Source organism: Stegodyphus dumicola, chromosome 6, assembly GCF_044657685.1.
Source record: "Stegodyphus dumicola isolate Sdum_Otavi_A_Nest chromosome 6, ASM4465768v1".
NCBI lineage: Eukaryota > Metazoa > Arthropoda > Arachnida > Araneae > Eresidae > Stegodyphus > Stegodyphus dumicola.
Window position 1 is genome coordinate 78,275,657 of NC_140773.1, and position 12,357 is coordinate 78,288,013.

The 12,357-nt window shown below is 31.3% G+C and overlaps 1 protein-coding gene across 1 annotated transcript in view; it reads left to right on the top strand.

The window, feature by feature from the left end:
- LOC118187971 (regulator of G protein signaling 7-like) overlaps positions 1 to 12,357 on the top strand; it is a 434,333-nt gene that overhangs the window by 339,346 nt on the left and 82,630 nt on the right. Inside the window, exon 10 of the mRNA XM_085818561.1 lies at positions 7,094 to 7,155. Coding sequence (XP_085674687.1) covers positions 7,094 to 7,155 — 62 coding nt within the window. The remainder of the gene's footprint in view (positions 1 to 7,093; positions 7,156 to 12,357) is intronic.

The window sequence follows — 12,357 nt, forward strand, 5'->3', positions numbered from 1 at the left end:
ATCCCTTAACTTACTTAGAGCCTGATTTAAAGAAGTTTCAGAATTTAATATAGCTTGTTCTTTGGTATTTTCAGTCCAGATAACCAAATCGTCTACATAAAGTAAGCATTTGGTATCACCAATCTTCAGGTGGTCAGTAATAAGGTCATTTATATAAATGTTAAAAAGCAAACAAGTAGTGACGGCGCCTTGAGGAAGTCCAGTTTTAAGATTCTGGAAACGTGAGAAGCAGTTTTCGAAGTTCTGTCGTAATAGTCAGAGCAATGTTCCTAGTTTGCCGATATGTAAACTCTTAACATATGAAGCAGCATTTTACTCCTCTGATTTCTTCTATAGTTTGTATATGTTACTCTGTTACTAATATAAAAATCGTACAGTTAAACCATCTTATAGATAACATCTGCAAGAGTATTAATCAAAACGAATGTAGACAAACCAACAATGCGGGGATTAGTTTCTCTTTTTATTTACTCTTTTTATTAATCAGTGTATATATTTTGAAGCGAATGAGTGTTCTTAGAAACAGGAAGAGATAGGAAAGGAATGATTAAAAGATTTTAACTCTTCTGATATGTGAATGTGTAAAACGTTTTGGTCGGACGGTGAACTAAAAGTAACGATGAAACTCCATTAAAAAAACCTTGCATTTCCTACTTCTTTTTTCTATGTCAGCAAAATATCGCACGCAATTTTTCAATCAATGAAGCCCCATTTTTTTATTTTTACCTCCCCTAAATTCTATGAAATTTACTTTCTGTCATGAAAATTTAAGTTCTTCTAAGAACTGCAGTTTAGATTTAGAACCATAGACAGACATATCTCATCTCACGTTGTGCTTTTAAATGACAAAAGAGGAACTAAAAAATAAAAAACATAAGAGAGCAGCACGAAAGAAATAAGATTTTTTTTAGAAAATATTCTTGAGGACGCGAAGGAAAGAGGGATTTTTCCTTCACTATGTGAACTCAGCGAAATACTTCAGATGCGGAAGAAATTTTTATGATGGTATAAACCCAAGCAGAGATACGCTATCAGAGAGACTTTAAGTCGTAAGTTTTTATTCGCAATGAACTGAATTTTGCAAGAAATTAAAAATACCAGGCGAGGCCATTTTAAAGTAAGTCTGAAAATAATTTGATTTTATTTTACCATTAACTACTCTAAGTTAAGTCTTTCTGAAGATTAAGTTACCTTTTCTCTATTACTGACAGAATGTAAGTTCATCTTATATCTCTTTTAATCTAATGCTGAAACTTCTAATTTTTATATTTATTTTTCATTCCATTATTTATTACTAATCTCAAGCTAGAATATCTTTACGAAATAATTTTGAAATTATAAAGGCAATATTTTAAATCGATATTTAAAAATGTGATTAAAAATGAATTCATTTTAGAAAATTCGGAATTTGAATTTTCTACTTCATTTGAAACTGCTAATCTCATCCTGATTCTTAACATGCATAAACATGATATAACATATTTCAGTTATTATAAATCTCAGTATCTTTTTATGTATTTTATGTTTTCTTAAAAAATAATTCTCAAACTTTTATCTTATTGGTTCAATTGATTAGGCACAATATTAGAATCATTTTCATGTTCCTCTATCTCGATTGCAATAAATTAGGCACATAAGTTATACAAGTATAGGAATGACCATTGTTATTTGAATAAGTAATCTATAAAATGTGTAATAGGTTCACGTTAAACCAGTACTGCATTAGGAATTATATCTATTTCTGCTTAATAAGAGTTGCTCTAAAATGTGGTTCATTGGTTTATTAGATTATGGCAAAGCACTCAAGAGCTGTTTACCTAAAGGGAGGGATGCTTTCATGGAGGAATGGCACATATACATGTTGCTAATAGGGGAAACCACGAAAACACCCATGCAATAGCCCGTTCGTGCAATACGAACCTCGGAAAAACTACAACGTTCAAAGATTTTATCACTCTAAAATGTGAATGATATTACATGAAATGTATATTATAGTTTTTTTGTACAAGTTAAAAAAAACTAACATGCTTTTCTTAATAAGATGTTCGTTATATATTTTGAAGATATTTTGGGGATAATATAAAAGTCTCTAAGGTCTCTAAGGGAAGTCTCTAATGAATAAAAATTACATGATTTGAGAACTTTCCCTTAATCAAAAAATATTTAGCTGAAAGTCGTACAAAGTAAATTGTCATTAAATGTAAAATTATATCATTCTATATTCGAAATACTGAATTTCATCGTTTCTACAATGGTAATCTAAAACTTATATTTTTAAATTAATATTTTTCTGATGTAAAGAGCATCCTTTGGAAATCTGCTTTAAAAATCTTAACCGGAATAATATTCTTAGTAATTCGAAGGCTGTGTATTCAATAAAATTTCTATTACAATATTTGTATTACATGATGAATCACACTGATTCCATTTTGTTACTACGAGTTTAACATTTATGCTATTTATATATTATGTTAGCTTTTTCTACATTTTTTACATTTTTCTCTTTGTGTTGTCTTTTATCATAGGGCCAATATTTTAATTAATGTTATTTCGAGTAATTTTGAAGGCGTTCAAATTAATATATTTAAATTAAAAGTCTACGAAAAGCACTTTCTTTAATGATCTTTTTCGCAGAACTCCGAATACGAATCTATGTTTCGTATCCGTTTACTGAAACATAGCATATTGCTAAAATTATTCTGGTCTATAGAGACATACTTTATTCGGCTTTTTACCTATAAAAGTATCTTAGGCTTGTAGAATCATTAGGTTTTGTTGAAGCAGGATACGTGAAGAATGCCCTCGCCGGGGCTAGAGATCTAAACCTCTCGAATACGCGTCGAGTGAGCTTCCAGTTACACCACGAAGGCATGCATGCTTTACCTGTTCCTGCTCTTCTTTAAATGGGCTTTGACCAGAGTAAGTATACTTTTCTATAAAATGACAAAGTAAAAACTTGTATGATTTCCCTTTGATTTCAATGAATATCGGCTGTTAGGATTCGGAATCTCCGAAATTATCCCTAAATTGCTTAAGTATGTGAAGATGTTTCTTGTTATAAAATAAAAATTTTATTATTTTTATTTTTTTCAAGTTAATATTTAGAATGTTCAACGTCCAATTTAAACGTTGATTCTTCAAGAATATACATGTATTGATAAAGCATACCCTACAACAGAGATCGGCAAATTGGTGCCGCGAAGCAATTTTAAAATGCCCACAGGTCAAGTATCCAAATTCTAGATAGTTGCACAGCAAACATTCTTAATTTTAATTAATATTGTTAGGAAAATTTCTTATTTTATCTTCGATATTTTAGCAGTTTTATGAAATGGGCAATTAAATCTTCGATAAAAACTGAATAATAGTAGCATCTGTATAGCATTGCACGACTAGATGAATCCATTCTTGACTGCAAAATCTTCTGACGTGTTACGCTTTGCCATATACTTAATTTATTTCTGAGATAAACGCAGAGTACCGCCATGAAGAAAAAAATAAGATGCAGAAGACACGTCATTTCAATGTTGAGTGGAAAGGACAATTTTATTTCCATTATTATGAATAAAACGTGCTTACTTATTGTGCAGTTCAACTGTAGCGATTGCTGGAAATGTAACGTGGAGAGATATTTCGTCACTACTACGGCGCCCGCTGAACAATCACTATGGTGCTCGCAAGCTCCCGCATTTCTGAAATATGCCTCCTACTACAAAAGGTTGCGTACTCCTACCCTACAGCATATGGGATGTTGGGTTATTGTATTAAGCTATTGAACAATTAAGAACAACATATTCTAAGATCTTACAAAAGTTACCACTTAATATCAATTTCAGTGTAATGGAATAATCATGTTAATACCTCTATTGTAGTAGGTAATGTGTGTATATGCGCAACATAACAAAATCTTTTCAACCAATACTGTATCAATCACATGAAATAATAATTCGAGTAACGATTCGAATTGAACATACAATAAAACAATTTTTAATTTACAAAAGGGATTGCGTTGTGATTAATTAAACCCATTCTAAGACTAAGGTCCAGTGTAAAATTATTTAATTAAAATAATTACAAAGCTAGGTAAGTAAAATCAAAATAACGTTTATTTATGGTGATAAAGAGTAAGAATACAAGTTACAGTTTACAATGGTGATGACCGATCATCTAAACATCTGAAGAAACAACGAAAAAAGTTAAACATACCTTCTTTAACAACATATAACAGTATACTGTTCACGGATGGATTCCATCAAATAATTTTTGGAGTATTTGATACAGGCGAAACAATGACGGTGGAAAATTAGGACTCCGGGAAATCTTGGAAAAATATCTGTAAGAAGAAGAAAAGTTAAGTGAATAAAATTAATCAAAGGCTATTGATTCGGAGGCCAGGCTTCGCTCCTATTGCAGCTTCCAACCGGTAGAACACAGGTCTTCCCTCCACAGGCCATCATCGAAAGCGTAATTTGGCAAGAATTATAGATGTAGTACGCCTTTCTTCGGTGCAGGTTATTTTACGTTGCTGCGTCTACGATGCATTTGCCCTCCAGGCTGAACGGTAAAGTTGACTTCTTTTATTCTTCTTGTGCTTCGAAGGTCTCATGAAATTTCTTTTCTCCGTCTCTCTCCTTCGAAAAACATTGCGCAGCCACTTTAATAACTGCGCGCTTTTTTAAAAATTTGGCGAAGAAGGGGATCAGTAGGAAGCCAAATCCAGCAACCCAAACAGAGAAATCTCATGGAGGTAAATCTTCACGGGAAGGGGTTTCCCGACTACCAGAAGAGCCAGCAAGCAGTTCAAACATTCGGCCTCCAAAGCCACTCCGATGGGTCAACAACTCTCCGCAGACGAAAACAAGGGGCGCACTAGCCACGAATCGAGGCGCAACTTGAACATGTAGAGCTTCCTATCCAACGATCCCCCTCCTCACAAATTCGCTGTAGAACCTTTCCCTGCTAGAGATGTCACAGCAACCGGGGTCCTGTTTAAGTAAAACTCTAGATGGTGTAAACATCAAACAGGTCATCCTACGTGTGTTTTTTCGCTTGGGCGAAAGAATTTCGGGGTGCAGTGATCCTCTGATAAGGGATTCTGAGGAAGAATTCCAAGCCGACGGTTGGGATGATAAAAATTTTCAAAACCAGTGAATAGTTAATCAACGCAAACGATTTTGGGACATTAAAAATTAAACTATTACATAACAATATAACTCATTAAAAATGTCACCACTATATAAATTGTTTCTTCAGCAGCATTTTAAGTATACACACTCATTAACCAGAATGAGTTTCCCCTCCTACCACCAATCAGAAAATATGTATTCGACAACTTTAATAGAAAGAGGAGTAAAATTTAAGTTACCTTAAGTTAAAAAAATTAACACACTAAAAGTGCAGCAAACAAAATTTAAAAAAATAATTAAAGTTAAACAACCTTAAGAGTCAAAAACAAAAAGTGCAAAAACCAAGGAAACTTAGGTCCCTAAACTCAAATTAAAAACTAAACAACTTCAACTTAAGAAAACTTTTAAAGCAACCAAACCTAAATTTTAAAGTTTACGAAGTCATAGTTTAAACTTACAACCAACTTTTAACAAGTAAATAAATAAATAAATAAATAAAAATAAGAACTTCAATTACTGAACAAAACAAAATTAGTAAGCAAAACTTAAGCTTGAAAATAATAACAATTAATACATAACAGGATATTATGGCCCATAACTTCATGTACCTTCTGTAACAGGCGTACCACATTTTGGTGACAACCGTTGTAGAGTACCAGATAAGTAGCAAATACTACAGCATACGTTTTAAACAGAGTTCCTCTAATTAAACTCATATTTTACCATGTTTCAATGTCACTGCTAAATATTTTCACATTTCATCTTGTTTTTAGTGACATTCGAGCCCTTTTACTTATATATATTTTGAATGAGAGTAGTGACGTTATTTTCTATTTTTTCGAGGTTTGTATATTGTGAATGAATATGTTTTTATTTAAACCGTAAGAATTCGTCTCATTTCTTTGTACATGCTTTTGCGATAGATGGTTAACACGTTCACGTAACAAGCTGGAAGATCCGTGTTTCAAGTGTCAGCAATGGCACAGTATATTTTACATGTTTTCTTACATAAAATTATTTTTCATCAATAAGGCTGAACTAGCCGCTAAGCAATGGCAGATATCAGTATCTATGATTGTTTAAAGACCATGGTGATTCATTGCCTTGACATGGCACAGTTTTTGCAAGACCTTGAAAAACCTTGAAAAAAGATACAGGTTTTTCCGAACACCTTTTCCAGAAATATATCCATTTCGATTAAATCATACTTCATCTGCAAAAGCCACCTATATAAAATGGAAATGTTTCCCTAAATGAAATTCTTGTAACTTTATCAAACCTCCGGATACAGAATTGGTTAGAATGGCAGGTCTTTACACTCATCTTTGGGGAAAATTTTGTGTTCAGTGGACTTTTTCCAGTAGGTCAAACAATCAGAGGAAGTCTTTGATTATGCTTCGCATATTTCTGGAAAAGTTTTCTATATTTCTAGCGGGAAATCCTTTTATTGTCTTGATATTTGTATGTCTGATGCAGTTTTTACAAAATAAGACTTAGCTACGCTTACAAAATGATAGTGTTCAACACATGCTGCTAGCAGAAAACTCATCAAAACTTTCTCTGCTTTCGAAGAATTCTTGCTCTTCCCCACGAAACTAGTTCATCAGCATATCGGAATAATAGCAGAATCTCTGCAAACAAAATATGGGAAAGACTGTAAGCAGCACCTTAATGTTTAATGTCTACTTTTAAAATAAACACCCGGTATATGTACGAGAAAATTATATATCTTTCTATAGAAAATTTTATGACACAAAGATATAAATTTAACTGTCTTGTAACATTTTAAGCCGAAATTTGAAGTACCAGATTACAAATTTCCTTCTTCCAGACTGTTGGTAATAAAATAGGAAATATCCTTTATCAATGAAATAAACTAATATATCCACTCCTCAATAATCTTCAAAATTAGCATATTCGTTTTTTTAAGTTAACTGCAGCGAAATAAAATTTATATTTCTTTTCAGATAAGGTCCCTCAAAAACAAAATAGACAGAGGAAATGTCAAGATGTCCACAGTGTGTGAATCGTAAGTAATTCTTTAATTTAATAAAAATAGTAAAGAAAAATAGAATAGTAAAAATGAAAGTGACAATTTATTAAAAATGAAATTAAGTTTGAACATTTCCAAAGTATTTTTAGAACTGCTACATTAACTTTCTTCCATTCAGTTTTATATTTTGTTAAATATTAAGGCATCTTTAAATCAGTTTGATTCTTAGACGTCAATAGTCGAGAAGTTAAGATCATTCAATATTGGTCATTCGATCCGGATTGGAGCTGCGATGAACGGGCTGGCTGAATTTATGTTTCCATTGTTCTACCCGTGTGCAGCTTGCAAATTAATAGTAATTGCTGTTTTGCCTTACTTCATTTTGGTTTACGAAAGATTGTTCCGGAACACTATATTTATTTAATGTAGAGTAGACTTCTCTATATCTGTAGGAACAAGGATGTAAAAACGTATATTTATTTTTACTCAAACTAAGAATAATTTAAACCGTTACCTAGTTGTAAGGTTCTCAACAGTTGCATAACATTATTCTTCATTATCGTAAGCTACTCTAACTGTTGAATCGCTTCATCGTGCCCTGAATCTCAAATTTTATATTTATATAATAGGTTTACTTGTGAAATTAATAATTTTAACCTTGAGGAAAAGGAAGAAATAGCACGAAATCTTAACCATTTAATTAAAATAAACACCTATGTATAGATATTTACTACCTAACCTGAAAACGATCTTTTGAAAATAGTTTCGCTCTTAGAAACGTTAGACGCTGTTTAGCCTCAGAACTTTACTTTTTGTCCCTTACAAAAGTGTTCATTTGACTTCTTAATAATCTCCTTGATTAAGCAAAATAATAAAACAGTCTAAACAAGTCTTGAGCATATTATTTTTAACGAAATTTTAGTTGGCGAGGCAGTATCATAAATATTATGCAACAGATACCGAAGAATTCGAATTCATTTTTAATCTAAAACCACACAAAACAAATACATATTAATCTCAATATGATTGTAACATTAAAGCTGAAACATTTATATTATTTATGTCAGGGAAAGAGACGTGAAAACTGTGTCATTAAATAATTTTAAATTAAAATTTCTAAGACATCTCGTGTTTACATAATTTCAAACCTTAATTTCTACCTAGCATACTAAATGCAAATTTTAAATGGTTTTCTATAAATATTCCTACTATAGTAAAGCATCTAAATGTTTTGAAAGAACAAATCACTTTTAATACTTTTCCCAATAAGAGGATTGAAAATGTATCGCCCGAAGCGAACTATTTTGCAAATTTTAAGTTACATACAGAAAATGAAAAGTATGGAGAATTTCTATTCGTATTCCTTTCGAAATTAGATATTCTGAGGTTAATTTAGTAAATTTGTATTTTTCTTTCTCATTGTTTAACTCAAAGCAGTATTTTTTGTGTTCATTAGTTACTCTTGAAGAAGTAATGCGTACATTCAGTGTATAATTTTTCTTTTCTTTAGTTTGTACATTTTTACTTTCATCATTTTGGTGACGGTTACAAATTTTACAAGATAAAGGAAGCAAACCAAGTCCAGAACTTTGTATTATAAAGTTATTATTAATTTAATTTCTTAGATTCTGGAGAAAAATTCATTTATTTTTAGATCTAGAAAAAATGTTATATTGGAAGAGAGATGAGATTGCAACAGATCAAACTCTGTTTAATTCCTTTTGCGAAATAAAAGAAGTATCGAAATCGCAAAAAAATTCAGAAATCATATTTCATCCGAAATATCCATTTTGAGCGTTCTCCAGTCCATCTGGACGATTTTTTTCCTTTTAATTGGAATCGGAATTACCAAACATATATATATATATCTACCCAATTATGCAGCTTTTGTTTTCGTAGTCGTTGGCCGTAGTCATATGCTTCCAATTACAAAAGTATTTTAAATGACGAAAGTATTCATGTTTTGGTAATATCAAATTTAAAAAAAAAAAATCATTTTGGACAAATAACGAAATCTAACTTTTAATGCCGTCTCCTGGCTACTAAACGTATATCTGGGATAGTTTTGTACTCTTTATGAAAAATTATTACGAATTATTTATTGTACGAAATTTGACTCCCGTAAAACAAAAATTGACCGGGATTAATTTTAAAAATTTGCAGTTTTTACCTCATTTTCAATCTGCCGTGAAGGATAGGTTAATTAAGGAAATTAATTAAAGATAGGTTAATTCGAGGAAATGTGTTTAAATGAAATGCAACAAAAGATGTGTGTAATTTAATGGGCCGTACAAAGAAGTCATGTGGTATGTGGTATCCACATCAGACTTTTTAAAAAATAATGCAGCCCAATTCATTTATTCCAGTTTACTGGGGTGGAGCATCTCTTGTTATAATACATTTTCGAATGATCCATGGACAGACATCAAAAGGGTAATGTCTCATTTTTTTACACTTTAGTCATTCCATTTGAATACATTCTGCGTAAAATAAATTTCGAATTTACTTCCCAACTTTTCACTTTCATTTAAATTTCATAAAGGAAGCAATTTGCATTCATAATTACAAAATTAATCATAAAACTTTCATATTTACTAAAATGTTTGGATTTAAGTTAACGGATTGAATTACTAAAATGAAAATGGAAAATCACAGGGTGAAATTTATCTTAGATGTAGTTTAAATTCAGAAATACGAGTGAGAAAAATAGCTTAGTCAAAGCAAAAAGTAAGTTAAACAGCAAAACGTATGTTCTATATATATATTACTATTTACAAGGGAAATTTATAAAACAGTTTTCCTTATAAAATAAAATTCGTAGAGTAGGATCGTGTTCTCTTTAGTAACATAAACTCTATTAGACCCTACTAAGGAATCTGGCGACTTCTCGCACAGGCGTAAAAAATACCAGCACAGAGTAAAAATAACCCTTTATTATTGTTCAAAATATGAACAGAAAAGGCAGGTACTTCGTGCTTACAATAACACCGACAACTTGCGGTGGAACTTCAGAATCGTTACATAATAAATTCAAAGCTAAAGAGTAGTGCTGGACTAACACTTTAAGTTAAGGCTAACTAGGTTGAGTCAACAACTTATCCGGTGTGATAATTATTTGGCAAAATGGCTTATCAGCAGCTCCGCGTAATAGCAAGGACAGACAAGTAACGTGTGCTGGCTAGCGAAAGCAAACTCTGAATAAACTCCAAGATTTATCGTTTAAATACTCACTTTACTTAATTTTAAATTTGAATCTTGGCGAAGTAATGCGAGTGGAATTTGAGAGTTCAGAAACGATAACAAAAATTTGAATAATTGGTTAACTAAGGGAAACCCTTCATCATTATCTAACTAATAATGATAGAAAAATTTGAAATGTCATATATAAACACTTATCCCTTGTGAGATAGAACGAAAGATTCCAGAGACGAAAAGATAGGTATTTGAATTATATTTCATTTGATATTTGGTTTCATTTTTATTGCAGAAGTTTTATTATAAAATATAATGCAAATATTTTATCATCCAGTTTTATTTTTGATAACTGTATCAGAGACAGAAAAATTCTACTGCAACTGCAATTCATAACATAAACATACCTTTTATTAACTGCACTAATGTTATAAACTTTCTTAAAGGCTATGTATATGTTTACGTTCGTTATACTTAATGTGAAAAAATTGCTATTGGAAAAGTATAATTTCTTTTTAAATCATCCTTTTTTACACTCGCAAGGAAATCAATTTTATAGTATTCTACGTAATTGAAAGATATTGTTCAACGCGTCTTGGGAAAAGCTTAATTTTTTATCTTGTATTTTATTTTCGGCGTGTGTAACACCGGTCGATATAAAAACAATAGCAAAATTCAATGGATATAAAATTTTTATGACGTTCAGTCTGACGTCTGAAATGCGCATTAGATTTCAGTAACATAAAACATCTATCATGTGAAATGTACCGGAACTTAAATATTTCGCACACGGATGCGTTTTACTAGTTTGCTCAGCGAAGGATAAAAATTCATGAAATTAACTTATCAGCTTTGAAATAATTCTGAGCGCCCTCTGCTGCACATCTGAAATGCCAGCATTTGAACACTGAGGTGAATGCGTAACTTAAATATTATTGCTTGCGTATATAAAAGAGATGAAGGAAATACAGAATTGATATTTGCTCATATTAATAGTAGATGGACTCAGATACAAACATTAACCATATCAAAGTGGCGCATTTTCAGGACCTATGAGAGAAACCACATTCCCATATCTGCAATATGGAGATGTCGAAAATAAACGGTTACCTCACAGAAGACATATGGATTTCGTGTGAGAGAAAGCAGAAACTGAGCATTCCACATACGTTATCCATAGAAGATCCAAGTTCTATTTGATACTTTATGAATAACTAAAAGAGATAGTTTTCTTTGCCATGCAAACACAAGCATTTTGAAGCAAAGCATGTATTGGCAAAACAAGCGTCTATTCCCAATACACATAAGAATTTTGCACATATCTTCTGGATCATAACACTGCATTTGAGGGATTAAAAATAATTCACAATTTTTGAATGTTTTGATGCTTTTGGAAATCCAATTTTTTTAACATTTATGGCATTAGTGTTATTAATAAAAAAGTATATTTAATGCTATGCGTGCGTTATGTAAATCTGTTACGGAATTTTTATCTAGCTCTTATGTTAGCATTCTACATGAGAGGCAAAATGCTAGTATATATTTAAAAAGAAAACTGATAATAAATTTGCGCAGTATAATAACCGTATGAGCTCAGATATATGACGATGTTTGCTCCTTTAAAATATCCATTCTAGAAATTATTCATATGTCATATAAATATCCTTAAATTAAAAAAGTATGAGAATAATTTATCCCTTAACATCTCTTCTATTTCAAGGTATAGTATTATTTAGATTATTAAATTGTAAAATATATTAAACATCTATCACACTCATATGAAAGTGTATCTTATATGCAAGCTATTTCTTTTCTTGTAAATTGTCGTCAAAATATGTAGGTTCAATCTTTTGGAGATGTGTATTGAATTCCAACCAACATGGTAAACTGAAATCGTCCACGCGTTTCCTTTTTCTTCTCATTCATTTAAAATGTAAGGACGTAGATTTTTTTAGATGGCAGTATAATTTACTGCTTTGTGCCTTCAAAACAGAAAGCAAAGTAAATTAAGTTAGCAAAATTTTGAATCTTTACAATTCCTATTTT